Here is a 20,263-nt window from a genome sequence, read left to right on the forward strand (position 1 = left end):
GTGAGACAGCCAGAGCTGCTGCTCCTCTGTTCCAGATGTGGTGGTTATTTGGTTTTGGGAGATTCATGAGCGACAATCACTCGTCCTGGTTAGCAGGCCCAAGGGAATATGCGAAGGGTGGCCAAGCAGGGAAATCCCAGGGCTTTCTGAGCCACTGCCCACCTGCATGCTGCAGACTAGGTAGGGCTCGCCAGCAGCACTTGGCTTCCCCGGAATCAAGCAGCCTGGGTCAAAGGGCAACCGAGGACACTGCACAACTGGACGGAGGCCTATTCGAAGGTAATTTGGAAGAAATTAAAATGCCTTCAAAAAATCTAAATTAGATCCTTCAGCTTTTCCTAACATGTGGGAGAAGAAAAGGGGAAAAGTTTGCCAAAGACCAGGATCATTAGAGAAAAACTTTGTGTCTGTCAATACTTGGAACATGTGAGCTCTATCAACCCAGAACATCCATGCAGACTTGGTACAATATGTTTGCAACAGACTCTGTCACTCTGGGATTTGCAAAACTCAGATGACTTAGTGCTAGAAACAGCACTTATTTCCACCTCTTATTATGGCTGTATCTTGATGGCCCTCAAAATATAATACATATTTTAACTAAAATTAAAAGAGCAAATAAATAAATCTGATATCTTCCTAGGTTTTATAGAAATGACAAATATAAGTATTATACAGAAATAAATTCTAGTTTTCAAGATTTCTCAAATCTTTGTTTGTGTGTGTGTATAAGTGAGAGAGATTGAGTGAGAGAGAGAGTGTGAGAGAGAGAGAGAGATGTGAAGTTATTCTAAAGGGAAAATATCAATATTGACAACTTGTTCACTAGCAGCCCAAAGATGGGACAAAAACCTATGCTAAATTATGACTAGGACAAAATTTCTACAATTTAGTTGTGGATATACTTGTTACTTGGGGGTTGAATAATTCATGGTAGCAGTTTTATACAAGTGTTTAAAATCTGAATAACAAGAGGATGGTATAAATTTTCAGAGCAGCACTCAATAGCTAGCCCTGACTGTTTCCTATGGCTTTGGCTTCTCCCCCACAAATTCCTCTGAAACTCAGCTGTGTTTGATAATGCCTCCTGATTAAGTGAAGACCTAATTCATAAACTGAAATTATTTGAAAAAGCTAGTTCTTAACTCTGAGCAGACCCAGAAGTATTCTTCAATCCTAAGAAGGAAGCAAAGAAAGTATAAAGTAATACACTTGAAAAATGGAAAGCCTTCAAACCAAAGAATGCCTTCGTGTGTATGTAAATGTGTTTGCATGTGTGTGCACGAGGACGTGTGTGCACACACACGCATGTGTAACTTCAGAGAAGGCAAAGCAGTAATAAAAAGGTCAGCCTCAGTATTTATCCAAGTTATGGAGTGAAAAATTCCTAGTTACCATAGCAACTGCTAGATCACATGGACTGGGAGTGAGATACAAAGCATCTTAAGTAAACACTCATGTTTTTTCATGTTTTGTACATTCCTTGGTGTTTTGGAGAGGCACGCCTTTAGACTCTGCAGAAACCACCTCAGAAACTTCACTTCACTGTTGAAAACCAGATGGGGAGAAAGGTAAGACAATGTGTCACTCTTGGTGCACTGAACGGTTACAGAAAGTTGGCATTAAAACAGGTTAAGAGAATTTAAAATGCAATGAAACATTACTAAAATGATTTAAAAGGCAAGCAAGCAAACAATCAAACAAACAAAAGACCAGGAGGTAAAAATAAGACAAAGATAAATTTGGTTGTATAGTAGACCTCTCCCCATATTTTTCTGAGGTGGTGGACAGGTGTGGAGGGAAAAGAAGGATGGACTGAAAAGAAATGGAAGGATTTAAGTGAAAATACAGATGAAAAAGAATATTAATGTGCACTTGGGGTGCCAAAGAAGGTCAAAATCCTCACATACAAACCTGCCCAGGTAAGATCCTTGCTCCATAAACTGTGGTTCACTAAAGTCTGAAAGTTTGTGTCTACTTTTTTCCAAGGATGAATTCTTCCAAAGACTTGTCTACAGTTACAAGTTGACTACTGGTGATGAACCTCCCTGCTTTTTCTGCTTGTCATTTTTTAGTTAATTTTCCATTGTAGAAAACTTTTAATTTAAAACTTTAAATCTCCAATGAGCTGGAATCCTGGACTGGTACAACTCTGGATTTTTACAGGGTTGGTTTGAGTGCTGGAACTTGACAAACATTTCAAATAACGCACAGTTGCCTTCTCTACCAGATCCATTTCCACTAATGTTGACTGAAAGCCAAGTGCTAGATAATGGGGATAAGTTCAAATAAAACATGGGAACTGTCCTCAAAGAGTAAATTCTTCATGTAAGAGATAGACATGTAGGAGATATAAATTTGCATTTTTAAAAACAGTGGTTTGGAGCTAGGCTGTGAGTAGCAGTTAGTTAAGAAACCTAGCCAGTATCAATAACTAGGCCACATTCTTGGTAATTCCAAGAGCTCGAGGCAAAAGATGGAGTTTTCAATTTGTCGAGATTTGGGAATTCCAGAGCTCTGTCCTCCTCAGGACATTCTGAACTTACAAAAGCAATTCCAAATATTTAATGACTTGACTTGAAATATGGCTTTAATACCCTGATAACAGAGACACTTCTAGCTGCATATGCTTGTTCAACCATCTGTCCCATATCAACAGCATTTCACTGAGAGTAAATTTTTAGAAGTTCTATCTACGGGATTATTTTTAGAACATAAAAGAACAGAATGATTTTTGGCATTGATAGGCATATTCAATCACAGTTTAAAAAAAAAAAAAAAAGATCTACTCAAAGCTTCCTGAGTAATCAACTGGTATCCATTATAAAATGGTGACATCTTCCCCCCAAAAGTTCAACACTCAAAAGAATGGATGTTGTTGAATTTGGCAGTTTGGGAGAGTCTTCAAGAAAGAAATTTCCCAGCTAGAAAAAAATCTTTGATCTCTAATCACCTAATTTAACAGCTGAGAAAACTGAAACTCAGAGAGGTAAAGTGACTAACCACATCCATACTCAACATCTTTAACGTGGGAAGAAGTTTGTTAACAAAATTTCAATTTTTCCAGAATAATTTTTTTTTTTGCTACTAACAAAATAGTAAATGAACTGAAGAAAATTATGCATGTGATAGCTAATCAAGTCTTACTTTTACATTACAAAAATAAATCATAGCTATATTAAAGACCTGAGTGAAAAGTGCAAATCCAGAAGAAATAGAAAATAAATAAAACTGAGTATCTGAATACAGAATAGAGAAGGGCTTTCTAATTTTAAAGGCAATTTTTAAAATGAAAAATGAATTAACAGTTTTACTCATAGGTGTATAAAAATAACTACGTAAGCAGAAAACAAACAGGAAAAACTATATGTAAGGAATATGACAAAAATTGATATCCTTCATAGATAAAGAGCTTATCCAAATCAATGAGAAAAACCCCAATGGAAAATGAGGAAAGGGTGTAAATGGATTATTTACAGAAGATAAGTGGATGAATATGTTGCAAATATTCAACCTCACTTGAAAAGAATTTTAAGTTTAAACAAGATAATATCCCCAACTGACCAAAGATACTTAGTTTCTCCTACTAAGAATCATAATACTCAATGAAGATAAAGGTGAGGTTGAAGGCATTACAAGCACTTTCATGTATTGGTAATGTAAATAAAAATTGGCATGAGCTTTATAGAAAGTAGTTGAGCACGAACATAAAAGAGATTAACACAGTTCATACTTGTAATAGTAATTACACTGCAAGGAATTGATTCTTAAGAATATAAACTTAGGTGATGATTTTTGTAGAGTTGTGTACAACAGATCATTTATAATAGCCAAATTTTGAAAACATATCTGCCCCCAAATGGAAGGGCAGATAAGTAAGGTATGTTATAAAAACATAAGAAAAGCCTCAGGGTGCAAACCCTGTACTGGGATCAGCAGGGAAGTGAGGGGGAATAGTGGTTAGTTACTACTATGACTTTTTTCTTCCTTGTAGCTTTCTACTATTCATAAATTTTCTACGAAAGGTATGTATTACTTTTACAATCATGACAATTTTAAATAACAAAAAATCTTTAGCAGAAACATGTTATAAATTTCAGCAAGTTGCCTGATATCTTGTTCTGGACTGTAAAACACCCATACACCTCTTCCAAATAAAGCTTGTTTTCAAAAGCAAATTCAAACAGGCCAAGGACTACATATAATATACTAATTAAAAACAAAAAAATATATATATATATATATACACACACATACTGCAGCTAGAAAATGGGGAGGAAGGGAACAGTAAACTCCAACAGTATATAACATTTTAAGATCTGAGACTTGTGGTCTTTGCCATATTATGATTTGTGTCCTAACCTGGTCATACCCCAGGAAGTAAAAAAGAAGTTTAATTTAGCAAATGCCTCAGAGAAATGTGAGGAAACAATTTTCCAGAAACAAAAATCTTATTCAAAGCACACTCTTTTCGCCCTTCTGGAAGCCCTTTCTGCCCTCTCTCCCGTCTGTCTGTTGCCCTTGCTCTTTACTCTCCTGTTTGTTTTCTCATCCTTCTCCCTTACTACATGGTGGTGCTTTGGGGGCTCAAATCACATCTCGCTCATTTCTGTCTCTGTTCTATTTCATGTGATGTCTGGCTCATAAAGCATGAGAATCTGAGGTCAGTGCTAACGTGAAGCTGTCTGACCTGATCATAAGGGGTGCTGGCCTCTGTCTGAAGACCTCAGTGCAATAGGGAAGTGACTAGATGCCCCAGGGTCTGTGGCTCAGCACAGGGTCTGTGGCTGAGTCTCCACAGGCCTGTGCTACCCAACTCTTCTTTTCTCCATAGGGTTCCGCAGGCTGAGACGTGCACAGCTGGCCATCTTCTATCACTCAGAAGAAGAGACCACTCATTCTTGGCTTCTCTAATCTGGACTGAAGTAAACTCAAAACTTAAGTGTTAATGCGACTAATAAGACACTCTTTCACTACATTCTTTCTCAAAGGTTCTAGACTAGCCAGATGCGGGACATAACAGAAGTTAGAGCTAAGAAGCAAAAATGGCAAGCCACAGGGGTGGGGGGTGGCACTAGGGAGGAAGCAACGGCAGATGCTAAATGTACCCAGAGCCACTGTGATCTTTATTAACAAGGATTTTTCCAGGGTGCAATGAATTTTCTCAGGTCTGTGCAGATCTCCTCCATACGCCAAGATTATGAGTAATACTAAAGGAAAAGAATTTTAAATTTACTGACTTGGGACGGAAACGGGATCTACTTAAAACTGAGATAAAGGTCAGATGTGACTGCCAAATTATAATGGAAATGGCATTTAATAGTTTAACAAGTCATGAAAGGTTTCTGTGCACAAGCGTTTGGCATTTCAGTATATTCCTTAAAGACAATCGGAATAAAACTGGCTCTCTGTTTTGTTCCAATAGTTCTTCTCTTGGACTTTAAAGGTTAGTTGGAATTCTGCCTCATCCAGGCTCAGAATCTTCCCTTCCCCATCTTCTTGGTTTATCCCTTAATCTCAAACCTGTAGGTATAAATCAATACCAACCCAGGCCACATGCGCTCCTGTCTCTGCCATTTTACATCCTGCAGTTTTACTCGTTTATATCTTTTAAAATTCCAGTCATATATATCACTGGGGGTACAGTGTTATCTCCATGGCTTCAATTACCCTTTCCCCCTGTTTTTAGAGATATATCTAAGTGTTTTTTTAATACTGAGATAATTTTTACATATGTGCTTCCTGATAGGTGTTTAATGAAAAGCACTGAATAATCCCTTTTATTTTTTGCTGACAAAGCTGTTGGTGCCTGCTTTCCTGAGTTGCTAATTTTCTGTTGGGGTAACTGCTAATAAGTAGGGAGAAGCAATTCAAAAGAAGCATTTTATGGGGGAAGGGTCAATTCAATCAGGCTGGCCTCACTCTAGGGTCCCACAAAATACAACTTCAGGAACACAAAGAGATAAAAAAAAAAAAAGCACAAAGATTAAATTATAACGTCCTCTGAAAAACCAGTAAGGTATCTACTTTACTAGAAGAATATTATCAATGAAATATTTTAACATTTTCTTGTGATTAATGAACTTCCAATGGAACTAATTGGTCATATAGTATTTATTGGCTATTTTAAAGAAAACTGTCTATAATCCCATTCAGCAGATGCCAGTTTTTGAAAAAAAAATCTTCTTACCCAAACCATCAAGATAGATGATATCTGAAGTTCTTTCCAATGCCTGAAACTCTCAGAGGAAAACTGCAGGCTACTCAGATTGACTGTGAAAAATAATGTATCATCAAAATCTCCCAACTTGTAATAACAATAAGTTCCCCGAGTAGGGAGAAGCATTCATCAACCATAAAATCTGTTGTGGGATTTATTATGCATTGCATCATTTGGGGATCATTAGAATTCTTTATTCACAATGGTATCAACATAAAGCATGTTCTACCTCTGTACATCTTAGCCAGGATAAGACCGTGAAAGGTTTAAACAATCATCTGTATGGTCTGAGAAATATTATTATTGTTGTTGTTGTTTGAGAAATATTACTGAGAAAGTACCACTTTCTCCCCTCTTTGATGGCACAGGGCCAAAATTTTACCTTGATGCCTTCCACCTCCACCCCCACCTTTGAGGTCACAAAGATGCGCTCCTATGACGCATTAAGCTTTCCCAAGCCGCTTCCTGACATCTTATTTGTCTCATTATCACCATTATTCTCTCCCACTATGTGTTTCTTGAAGAGTCTCTAATCCTTTACTCTGACTCACTTTGCCTCAATCATGCCCAGCCATTCCTGGAACCTGAACAAAGAGGACATGTACAAGCATTTTTTAAAATTGCTGAGCCTTGTTCCTTTAATTATGTACAAATGTACAATATATGAACATACATGTTATATCTTATTTCTCCATTTTTTTAATAAGGGAAGGAAATATTAGAAAAAAAAATACAAAAAACCTATTCCAGCTAAACCTAAGTGCTACAGTTTTGAGTTCCACAAACTAAACAACAATCCTTTTCGTTTCAATAATGTAGACAATTTTTTTAAAAATTAAAGACAAATTTTTATGTAAGGGCAAATAAGAACATGGTCATGTTTGAAAGAAAATATGGATATTTAACATGATATATTAGAAAAATACGTACTGTACACTTGCCCACAGTCTGTTATGTTTTGATATTTTCAGCAATCTTCTATTTTTTGCTATCTTAAAACAACATTTAGGGCTGCTGGATGCCAGATGGAATTCTTCCTTCCCACCCACTTTCCACTGCAAAAGGAAAAAAAGTTCTTTGCATCGTACATTGAAATCTTTTATAAATTCCTTTTCCTAATCTTTATCAACTAAAGTATCTGAGTCACTCAGAAATCACCAAACTTTGGCTGAAGCAGTAGGAGGCAAATATCATGTAGCAGAGTAAGAGACACTTGAAGTGAACATATCTGCCTGCATGGTGTCTATTCACAAAAGGTATTCACATGATATGCATGCTCAAAATTCATTTCTACAAAACCAGGACTGAATCCAAGTCAAATTTTTAAAGAAAAATGATGATGCAGTAATGTATTTTAGGGTAAAGCTAGTAGATTAGAATTGAGATATAACGGACATTCTGTCTTCAGTGGAAGTGAAGTCCTGGATTTGAGCTCCTCACAGCAAATCCTTACGGTGTATGCTGGTTACTGCTTCCGGTGAAACCAACAAAGACAACTGTGAGGACAGAAAGCTTTGAAGGAATGAGCGTGACCCATTCTTCTCCTTCAAACCCACTGCCCACACTGCAGCAGAGGAATCTTGAACATGTGAATCGAATAAATCTTTCTCCCTCTTGCTTAACCCCTTCACACGAGCTTGATGTTGCTCTTAGCACCCCGTGTCTGGCTAAGCCTGCAAGGCCCCTGTGTCTCCCTGTCCATGCTTCCTTTCTGGCCATTACATTCTGCTTCTCGAGTTGCCCGGTCCGCTCTGCCCCAGACCCCTTGTCATTCCTGCCTGGAATGCCTGCCACTCCTCATTTCTTGTAACTCTCCTGTCCTTTCAGATTCTGTCTCTTCCTCATCACCAGCACAGCACTTACCACACAGGTGACTATAAATTCAGCCTCTGAATTCCTTGCAGAGCATTAGATCCACAAAACAGTGATATATCAGGGAAGTCCCTGGGAACCAAGGCATAGTCTAAGTTGATACCTGTGTCTCCTTATTCCTTGATATCTCTTCCTTTAATTTCTTCAAGCCTTGGTAGTGCACAGTTATCACAAAGGACTGTCCATCTGTCTGTACATGTTTTTCCTAACTTTTTGTCTGAAAGCACCCATTATAAACCCAATTAAAATCAAAACACCAAAGGATATAATCAGTGCTATCTGATCAGACCACCATCTATTAATGCAGATCAAGCCTTGATGTGGGGAGAGAAGAAAAAAAGTAAGGTCACCCAGGGTCTGGGATGAGATATACCACTGAGGATGGGTGAAAGCCAAAGAAAACCGACCTCTTTCAATACCTCACTTTAATGATTTCTCATACGTACTGTAGATGATATGGCTGTTTTAATTTTACAAGAATGAGAACCTAATAAACTAGGAGCAGCATCTGTACAGCTGGGAATAAAAAGATCCTTTGATAATACGGGTTTGGTAAATCAAACTCACTGAGCCAGTATCAATTTTCTTCTTAATTGGGCCTTTTAAAATAAACTTGAACATTTCAAGAAAAAAATAAATAGCATAATGACAAATCCCTCTCTCACTAAAAACGCTCAAACTAATTTTTTTTAAAAAGGCAGGACTTGCAATGGGCTTCTTGCGAGAACCTAAAAATACAGCTAATGAGCAGATGGCTCCGGCAGGCAGCATGGGCATATCACTGACTTTCACTGGCAATCTAGCTGCCACTTTTCTAAAGGAAAAAACTGGAATTTAAAGAGCACACAGAGTGAACCAAACTTGTAATCCTTGCTCTTGAGTAAATGAGAAGAGCATGGATCACTGCAGTTGTGAAACGTGTTTACAGATTTCTTTCCTTCTCTCTGAAACGCCTGTGAAATTATTTAGACACTTCATTAAATGCAGTCTTGAATAGTTACTTGTTGTCCATGTATAAATTCTTTCCCCAGCTAGATTGTAAACTTCTTGGAGGCAGGAACTATCTTCTACTTTTGTGTTACTCTGTGGCCATATTAATCCCAATCAAAAGTGGATTAAAACAACTCACTCAAGGAAGCCTATCTCCTATGAAAAGATATTTTAATATGAACCCAACACAAAGTCAGGATTTTGTTATTAAAAAAAAACAACGTGGTTTCAATGTGGTGATGTCTCAGTTTATAGGTGGGCAACTTAATGTACTATGAATTACCTATTACATCTGAATTCTGGCTTTCGATACTAAGCGATAACGTTATGAAATTCTATTTATCTTTAAGTAGTTTCTTGTCAAACCTCAAATAATGCCTAGACTGCTTGAAACTTTACTTGCCTTAGATGTATGAGGGTACTTCAAAAAATTCATGTAAAGATTCATATTATCTTTCAAATTCTATTTTTTAATAAACTTTTTGAAAACAGAATGATAAAACCACTTTTCCTTTTACTGTTTCATATAGAGCAAAAAGAGGATTTTTCACCTTACTTTTAACTGCCTTTAAAAAAACAACCACCAAGTAACAGACCAAATAAAAGCTGGGAAAAGGTGGAGACCAACTTTTAAAATGTAAAGTTAAGAGTGACAGCAGCCAGAATATGCCAAACCACTTCTCTCCTAGTAATCCTTAAACAAGGAACCCTTTGACGTAGGCAGAATTCCAGGATGAGGCTGCAGGAAACAGGGAAAAGGAAATTCCGGTTGAGGCTGAGTGATAGGGACCCTACCATAGCAGCAGCCTATGCCAAGATTCAATTTCAGAACGTGCAAAATCCCCTTCCCGCCCATATTTCATGAGTGAGTTAGTAGAGGGGAAGGAAGTAGGGTGGGTCCCCAGACTTAACAAAGGAGCTGAAGAAAATGGGGTGGGGAGAGGGAGGGATAAAGACAGGGTCCCTAGGGAAAGCATTGCTGAACACGGTTTTCACATACATTTCGTAGATCCTCATTTCTAGAACTGGAAATCGGGCAGTCAGTTTAGGAGCTGCTGGGATTTCTAATCTACACTTTAATATGCTAAAAAGTATAAGGTATATTTCAGGAAAAATATAGTTTCGGTTTCCTGATAAATAGTGCAGTTGTATTCCAGAAAATAGGATGCACATCTAGACATACACTTCAATGCAGCTATTTTACTGATATTAAAAATGAACCATTTATCTGCTTTTCAAATCAAAGTAAAGGACTCAAACTAAGCAAGCAGCCTTTCTTTATCCTCCCACAGCCACCACCACCCTCTCTTCCTACATAATCCTTCTCTCTTTCCTCCAGGGCTGCTCTCCTGGTCTGTTCTCTCTTTCTCAGGACCATCATGATTCTTGTCATCTCTGATTCCTGGCCCCCTATCAGTGCTCACCCCCTGTGGTGATGGCTGAGGAAGATACGCTCCAGACAAAATCGGACTTGAGTTCACTCTGGCCCGCTCTGCTTCGTCACTCAGCAGCCTCTGCTTTCTAATCTAGCAGACTAAAATAATATCATTTACCTCACAAGGGCCAGCCTCATCCTCCTTTTTTACAAAAACTAATAAAACCAAATACTCAATGGCTCCTTATTAGTTCTAGAACAAACTGAAACTTCTCAGCCCTCAAAATCCTCTACAGTCTGGTCCCAGTCTCATTTCTCACTAAATCTTCTTTCTCCTGCCTCTTCTTCCACCTCCAGCTCAGGTAATCTGGTCACACAATAGTTTCAGATTTCCAAAAAGAATCTTGTATTTTGACATCTCTGTGCATTTTCTAATGCTATTCTTCCCTTTAGGAATGCACTTATTTAATTTGAATTGTTTAAATCCAACCCAAAACCTACTTTAAGGTCCAAGTCAAACTCTATAAGAGAGAATTCTGTCTCCCCCAGTGTAAATTCTTCTTCTAACACATTTGAATCTCTCTTGGGATTCTCATGGCTGCCTCCTTGCATCCCAGTTATTTCTGTCAATGTCTTTTCTCCACAACTAGACTATATTTCTTGAGGGCAGTAGCCACTACAGTTATTTTGTATCCTCTATAATATCAGCTTAAATAAAAGTTTAGTGAATGAATGATGGGGAATACTCTAGAATTAACAGCATAGTAACACCAGCTCAGACTATTTAGATCAGGAGAGCAACATTAAAACCAGTTAATCCTGAAGAAGGCACACATATCATTGTAGCAAATGCCAAAAAGCTTTGGCAAATAAGCCAGTTCATTTGAGGGCTACCAGAGATTCTCTCTACTTAAGGTATTTTCAATGGGTCTGGTTTGAAAAGTTTATGTAGTCCCCATACTACTAGCAGAACCCCCACCTAATAATTCATTTAAGTACTAACATCTCAGACACCTAAAATTTACTGCAGGAAAACGAAGCAAGGTAAATAGCTCACACATTTTGGCAAAGGTGACCAATCCATTCCATTGATAAACAGAACATTCTTATGCCCACCACTATACCAAAGAAATCTTAATATAAATTCAAAAATTGCTTAATATAAAATAACACACACAACTTCCATTACCAGCCATCACATTCTGCCAATTCTACCATCTAAATGACCCTCAGCATCTACCACCTTCTCAGCTTCCATAGTCACTGCCCTGGGTCAGACTTACATTTCTCACCCAACTTACTACAATAGCTTTCTAAGGGTTCTCTCTGACACTCCCTTTTCCTTTCCCAATTTTTCCTCTAAACCAATGCCAGAGAGATCTTACAAAGACCACATCTGATTATGCCAATTCCCTTCATTGATAGCTTCCTTTGCCAGAAAGGCAAGTCTAAACTCCTTAGGGTGGCTCACTGGGCCTTTCCCAACCAAAGTTTATCCTCCTTTCTACCTACCCCTTTCTATCCCCATGAATCATCCAGTACTTCAGTCACGTGTCTTCCCGCTCGTCTCTCTGCCTGAAATGCTCCACCCTGTCTTTCTCTATGACCATTAGTTCTCCTTCAGGGTCAAGTTCAAAAGTCCCCATTTGGTAACAAATGCCTCTTCCTCTATTGATATAGTCATAGGAGGAGAAGTGGTGGGCTAATGGGTACAAAACTACTCTATCTACCCTAAGTGAATCACTGTGCAGTCTATGCACGTATTGAAACAACACACTGTACCCTACAGGTATGTACAAGTAAATGTTAAAATAAATAAAAAGATTAGGAAATACATAAGAGGTAATTTCTTTAAAGAATTAATGCCTAAATGTTAATCCTACTATCATAATGCTTACAAGACATAGCCCATTTCTATCCCCTTCTTAAAGTACTCACATAATTTTCAGCACTTAGGAATGAGGGCTGCCTAATTTTGCCTACAGCTAGTCAATAGAAAATAAGAAAACCAAGTGCTACCAGAGAAACCTGTGATAATTATACATTGAACTTTTTTTTCTTAATTTCAAAAACACTTTGCAAAAAAGCCTAGAGTGAAGTGTTTTTCTAATTGCATGTATTTATAATCATGGCATTTACCAGTTTAAGAAAATATTAGAAATGCCTACTCAGAATGCTCTAATCCCCTTCAATTTGTAACAAGATATACCAGCAACAAAGGCTTTATTTTTTTTCAAGTTCATGTCTCCCCACGCATAGTACTTAAACATAGCTTCCTCTTTGGCACATATGTATAAAAAGGGATGTGGCAGGCATTCTAGAACTAGAAAAGCAATACGGTTTAAAGAACGACTTGAAGTAAAATGAATGATTCAATAAGCAATTTAGATTCTAACTCAAATCGTACCCCTGTCTACTTAATTAGCTTTGGCCCAAGAATGGTAGATGAGGTAGATAAAGTATCTTAGAATCATAAAAGAAAGGAAATCTATACGTGACTCCAGGATTTGGACTTTGTTGTTGTAACCAGAAGAAGAAACTGCAGACCTAGGTTTACATTAAGTAAACTGCGGTTTCCTCTGTATATGCTGTGTGCTGTGACTGAGTTTCCATGCGCAGGAGTAGATGACTGATAGTAAAAAGTAAGAACAAGAAAAATTAAAATGCTGCATTAGTCTCATGAACACTGTGAAATTGATGGGTAAGCAAAGGTATAGATATATCAAATGCTTAAGACATAGAAGATTAAAATATACTATCAGGTGGTTCTTATTTCTAATAAATTACTGTAAAAAGTGTAAGCATCTAGTATTAAATAATTCATTTAGTGGAGCACAATAGCAACATCAGCCTTGAGAGTTAAACACCGGGTCACCTGATGTCATCCTACAGAAGGGAGATCACAGAATGGTTGAGTTTATATTATCACTAAAAAGAGAAAGATCCTTAATGTTCACCTTTCCTTACTTTAGGCTTCACAGGAAAGTCTACATAGAAAAAGTTATAATTCCAATGTCTATTTATTATACCATCATTTCTCTCAGAAGCACAAACATTTCATAGTTGTTAATGCATCCATCATATGACATTCTTGCAAGAAACAAAAAAACCTTAGAGATCTATTTTACAAACTTAAAATGAAAGTTTAAAGGTAACGAGCAAATACCATAAGCAAAGCTGGAAATCTTTGGCCACTAAATTTCTGTCTCATGTTGAAGTCCTTTATAATTATCAGCACCAAGTTCAGATTTCTATAGTTACATATTTGGAGGGTGTTATAATCTCCTTAGCTGTAACTATTTACAGTATTCTGGATTGAACTAAATATAAGACAAAGGCAACACAGGTATCTTTTTAACAAGCATAAAGTGTTTGTGGCCTAAAGCTGAAGATTTCTTTCTTTCTTTTTTTCTTTAAAAGATGACCAGTAAGGGGATCTTAACCCTTGACTTGGTGTTGTCAGCACCACGCTCTCCCAAGTGAGCTAACCGGCCATCCCTATATAGGGATCCGAACCTGTGGCCTTGGTGTTATCAGCACCACACTCCCCCAAGTGAGCCACGGGCCGGCCCTAAAGCTGAAGATTTCTAACTTTGGTGAAGTGGCACTCTACTCTTTGATTTTGTAAGATCACGCTCTACCTCAAGTTGTCACTGGTTAACTGCATCTAATCTGCAGTCAATTGTAAGATAAAGCACTCATTTTAGGGGCCACTAGGAAAGAAAATGCTCACAATTAAACTATGTCATGTTTTTCTATGCTTAATGGTTAAGACTCATCCTGATTTCAAAGATGCTAAAATGTAAGGAAATGTGCATCTTAAAATCAATCATATATGACATATGGAAACGGTTGCTCTTCTAATTAAAATGAATCAAAAGGAGTACTGCTTTGAGAAAATTAAGCTACTCAAATATCCTAAGGACACAACGGAGGTTAGGAGTCAGTCTTTGATATAGTCCACCTTCGGGGTGCTTTTAACAACTTAAACAAGCTCCTAAACTTTTCAATAGTACCTAGCAAAATCAAGGTGCCAGATACTTCCACTGCTCTTACAGTCAATAGCCACCCCAAAACGGTGCAATCACAAGGCTTTGAAACTGTCTTATTCTCCCCCTTGAGACACTAACAGTTACAATTCAATGTTGCATTGTTAGAGATGTGCTGTGTCATTAAACTAAACAGCCAGCCAGCCTTCAACATCTCACCTCCCCTCCTGCTCAGTAAAACCCTGTCATTTGTACTAATGCACTTGGAGCAGAAAAAGCATGAAACAACTTTTTCCCCCTTGGAAATGGTTGGAAATAAAATTCCAAGGAAAAATTTAAGTCAGAGAAATACGTTCATAAGCACAGAGGAATTTTGCCCTTCACGAGCAATCCTGGATAGGGCGGCACTGAGAGTGAAGTCTTAGAAACAACAACAACAAAACCAACAGACAACAATGTGTAGCAGAAGAAAGTGATCCCCTTGTCTTCTCCATGACGGCAGCATTCTCAGTTCTAAGGCTCAAGCTGAATAACTGCTTTCAGGAGGACCAAGCAGAATGTCCTTTTCCTCCAGTTTTAACTACATCCAAACAATATAACTCTTGTTGGAACACAAGCATTTGTAAGATACTCGGAAAACTCCCTTCTGACCCTCCCACTCAGTGAGAGCATCTATAATCTGTTCCTCTGTTATCTATTTCTAATGACTTGGGATACATTTGTTTGGTAACTAGATCCACCCCAGTAAGTAAACATACAAGTACATCAGAATGCTCTTTCAAAATTCATATTCTCCAAACTATCAGACGGAACTTCTAAAGTCAAACTTGAAAGCCATCAAATCAGGATCATAAGTGGCAATGCATTCATATTTGCTTAAATGTATTCTCATATCTCTACATGATTTACTTTTGAGAAGAGTTCCCTTATAAATTCACTGTCATAAACAACTGGCTTAGAGATACGGGCAGTTGTCATTTTTACTAAGGAAGATACTTTTCGAGGAGAAAAGCCCACGACCTAAAGAATTTAAAAATATTCTTTCCTTCAAACATACAGCCAGGCAGAAACATTTTCCTTCCCTTCAAACCTGTGTCCCCAAGAGGAAAAAGGCTTACGTGTTCAGACTTCTCCTGCTCTTTTTTGTCCGTCTGCAAAAACTGACAGTTTTCTCTTGCCAGCTTCTGGACCAGTTCGATTCGTCCGATATCATCTCTCTCTTGAAGTTTGCACATCACCCCTGCCTTAAGAGTTGGAGAAAAAGCGAAGATATACTTAAATCCACAGTCCCAGGACATGACACCACTGCAAATTTCACCTTATAATAAGCTCATTTTTTCTGACTCCTGGATTAAATCATGGTCTTGGTAAAATATTTTGCCTTTCCAAAATTGAAATTAAAGTATTTTAATCTAGGAATGCCATGCCAAAAGACTTAAAGTTGATATTGTGTATCAGTCTACTTTAAGACAGTGAAGGGCAGAGCAAACTAAATCATTTGCTGCTAAGTGTGAGCCTGATATGCCACTATTTGTTTGTTCCTGACAGCCTGTTTCCTGTTACATAAGCAAAGCCTAGCAAAAGGTTAAAAACTCATGGGAAAGTTAGCCAGGAACCACTCTGGCAAAAAGGGTGAAGTGATACAGAGTCCTAAAAATAACACTATACAACCTCCCAATTCTTTAGCTCCACCAGATCATTCCATATACAAATACACAGTTAACAAGATCACAAAGTACTTTTATTTTACAACTGGAAAAATATCCCTAATGCTGCATGAAAAACGGTGAAAATTTTTATTAAAAATAATGGGGAAAAAGAAAGCTTAAAATTTCATTCATCGGGGTTTGGCAACTATACATAAAGCATCATATTTTTTATTAGGTCAAATCACCTAGGTAGTAACAATATGAGGAGGTAAGCAAATCTAGGACTTTAGAATAGAAAAAAATACGTTCATTCTTACACACAAATTAGGAACTGTTTCTGCTCAAATTCTTTCCAAAATGGTTCATACTGACATACCAAGACATGATCTAATAAGAAATCTGAAGTTATACTTGGCAGGAACAATCAAAACTATGGAATCTTTGTTTTACCCAGCACAACCTACAGGATTTGAATGTACTTAGTAACTTGACCAAATATGGGGAAAGGGCCAGCGAGTGACCCAAAACTTCACAGTCTTACAAGTTTGTGCTAAAGATACTCATGCTGAGTGGGCAGAGAAATGGAACCATCCAGGCAAAACAACGACTAAATATTTACTCCCGTGGGCAGTGACATCTCTTTATCTACCAGTTCCTCCAACTAGGAAGGAAACAAAAGAAATCCTTGAAGCAGCCCAAATCACACACTCCCAGAGGACAACAAGTGGAATTCCTCCACCAAAAGATTTATTTTCTTATTTTTAAAATGTTTTTCATTTTACATGTTTAAGGAGTACAGCTTGTTGTCAGGAGATTTATTTTTACAACATCCTTCACAAGTGGTTTTCCCATTCCTTTTTAGTTTCCTTAGACAAAGATCTCAGTTTATCATAACAAAGTCCGTATACTGTTGAACAGCCAGAATTGTTGGAAAGTCACTTATCACACTCGACAAAACTCTGAAACCATTCAACTTCAACCCACGAGTACTAGATTTGCCTTTTAAAGCAACTTAAACTAGGCCTATTTCTTATCCAATATGACAATCTTTCAAATAGTTAAATACAAATATTTATTATATCCTCCTTTTAGTATTCTCCACATATATATACACACACATATGTGTGTGTATATATATATGCATATATATATATATATATATATATACATATACATACATACACCTAGTTCCCTAAATTATTTCATTCATTCATTCACTCAACAGATTTTATATGAGCAGTGATCTACTATAGGTTCTGGGGACACAGCAGTGAATAACAAGAATGACATCTCACATCACAAAGGATGTAGACTATATAACATCTAGGTATAAAATATCAGGAGTAATATATGATAGGAAGGAAAATAAAGTAGGGTATGGGGACAGATACATTATTGGAGGTATTATTAAGATGGAAATGTCAGGGAAGGATTCTCTAGTAAGATGACAGTTGATTGGGAACCTAAAGGAAGTAAGGATGGGGTGATGTTGATGTCCAGGGGAAGCACGTTGCAGACAGACAGCAAGTGCAGGGGTCCTGAGGCTTGGGTGTATCTGGCATGTTCAAGGACAAGAAATGAGAACAGCATGGCTGGAACAGAGCTGGCAAGGAAGACACCGGTAGGACTGGTCAGAGAAGTGATACAGGACCAGATCATGTAGTTTCCTTACACAGGCTATACAAGGAGTTTGGATTCTTTTTCTGAATGAGATAAAATCCTTTGGAAGGTTTGAACAGAGGATTGGCATAATCTGACTTACATTTTACCAGGATCATTCTGTGCTCTGGGTTAGATGGGAGGCATAGGTGAAGCTAGAAGACCAGTTCGGAGACTGGTTTTCATGTAAGAGTTGGCTTGGAATGCGTAGTAGAGGTGGAGATGGTAAGGAATGGTTAGAAACTGGATATATTTCAAAACTAGGACCAGCGGATTATGTTGTTTGGTAGTCTCCAAAATATTTGACCTGAGCAGTTGGAAGGATGGAGTTGTCATTTACTGAGATTGGAAAGACATCCAAGTGGAGTTGCTGGGTTGGCAGCCTGGAGGTTTGGGGGAGAAATCCAAGCTGGAGATACGAATTCAGGATTAATCAGAGTATAGATAGTATCCCTCGGGTTTTACCAGTGGAGTGATGGAAATCCAGGAACTGAGTCTAATGTTGAGATACTGGGAAAGTGAGGAGTTAATCAGAAAAGGAGACTAAAGAGGAGTGGCTCCAGGAGAAGAATCTGGAGAGCAGTGAAGGTGTCTCCAAGAGGAGAAGCGAAAAACCATGAATAACTGCTGAAACATTGAGTAAGAGGGCTCAAAATAACTGACACTGAATTTGACAAAAGTAATTGGTGACTTCAACTAGAGCAATTTCATTCTGAAATGGTAAGGACAAAAGCTTTATTAGCACAGGTTCAACAGAGACTGGGAGACAACTCTTCTGAGGAGTTGGGTGACGAGGACTGGGACACCAGCTGAAGAGTGCAGTTGTTGGGAGTTTTGCTTGCTGGTCTCATGATGAGGGATGTTCCAGCCCATTTATGCGTATTGAAATCACCCAGTAGAGAGGGAAGTGTGATGATGCAGGAGGGAGGCAGGGCATCTTCAAGAGTGATGTCCTTGAGTAGGAAAGAGAGGATAAAGATCTACCCCAGACAGAAATACGAACATGCATATTTCACCCTCTGGAACAGGAGAGTAAATACACAGGGAGGTTTGCACATTTGGTGGTAGAAACGTGTAAATTCTTTCTGAAGGCTTCTATTTCCCAGAAAAATGAGAAGTCAAGTTATTAGCTGAGAGTAAGGATTGTAGGGAGAAGATGCTGGAGGTATGAGAAAAGAAGACACACAACAGTCATTTAAGTTGCAAGTGTTGGCTATTTTTGTAAAGGGCCGGACAGTAAATACTCTAGGCTTCATGGGTCATGGGGTCTGTGCGGCAACGACTCAATTCTGCAGTCAGCAGGAGACGATACGTAAACGAATGAGCACAGCTATGTTCCAGTAACACTTTATTTACAAAAACAGGCGGCAGTTAACTCCTGGCTTAAGAGAAGAGGAAACTGCACAAGGGAAGTGGTGTAAGACTGTCAAGCATGAGGACTCACTCCATTTTATTTTTAGATCCTTCCACTATCCTAGCCATTCTCCTCAGGGAATCCTTCTGTTTGTCAGGATTTTAATGGAGCCCACAACCTGAGACAATGCTAAATATATGGGCGGATCATGAAGATGCTCTTTCAATCAATACTAGAGAAAGTAAAACAGGTTTAAGGGTTTTAAGTATCCTCCTTTCAACTGGGAAGGCAAGGAAACTAGGGTGATTTCTGCTCACAAATGATAAATATTCTTAAATTATTTTGACACTTAAAGGAATTCATTTATGTTGACCACTTAGGCTTTCTTCTCTCTCCTTCCATTTCACCCTCACCGTGTTTAATGTACTGTCCCGCTGGTGGACAGAGAATGTGAATGACCCTCCCACCTCGGAACCTACTCTGTGCTTCATTCAGTAGTGGGATGGATTAGTCCTGACCTCTCTCTGTTCCCCAGTGGCCCCCTGTATGCAGAGGGTATGTGTTGCCCAGGTGGGGGTGAGCTGGGGGGGGGTACCCAGGTGAGAGCAGTATGGAGCCTGTTACCCTCTCTCACCAGCACAGGCTCCAAAGTCCCCACAGTCTCTGATTTGGAGACAGTCTTTTCCTTCTCTCTGTGGGTCCTATATATATATATATATATGTATAAACAGCTGATAAGCATCAGCAATAAAAAAATTAAGTAAAGGAAATTTAAGAGGTCATAATTATTTGGTTTTGATCTCTGTGTGAACATGATTTTTAAGGAACTCTAAACATTCTTCATTCAGCATCATATGATTAGGGTCCTAAATACAGACTTTTCTTTCAGGAGGAAACATTTTTATTAGAACCATGTACTTGGATACACAAATCAAATGTGATTTTTTTGCAGGGGGGTGGGGGGAGCGCTGGCTGGTGATCTGAGCCCTTAACTCTGGTGCTTGGTATTATCAGGACTGCATTCTAACCGAGAGAGCTAACCAGCCAGCCCTCATATATGTATTTTAAACACAAAATGCTATTTTTAAAAATGGGTTCCCGACTAACAATAATTTTTTTTACTTCACAGCTTATTATTAAAGAAGGAATACAGCA

General features: G+C 38.2%; 1 protein-coding gene across 2 annotated transcripts in view; it reads right to left on the reverse strand.

The window, feature by feature from the left end:
• Window positions 1-20,263, reverse strand: part of RAPGEF5 (Rap guanine nucleotide exchange factor 5) — a 219,429-nt gene that overhangs the window by 82,977 nt on the left and 116,189 nt on the right. For both annotated transcript variants that reach the window (XM_063099133.1, XM_063099132.1), the window contains exon 9: window positions 15,565-15,690. In XM_063099133.1, the coding sequence (XP_062955203.1) occupies window positions 15,565-15,690 (126 nt within the window). The remainder of the gene's footprint in view (window positions 1-15,564; window positions 15,691-20,263) is intronic.

The sequence above is a fragment of the Cynocephalus volans genome, chromosome 6, assembly GCF_027409185.1.
Source record: "Cynocephalus volans isolate mCynVol1 chromosome 6, mCynVol1.pri, whole genome shotgun sequence".
Classification (NCBI taxonomy): domain Eukaryota; kingdom Metazoa; phylum Chordata; class Mammalia; order Dermoptera; family Cynocephalidae; genus Cynocephalus; species Cynocephalus volans.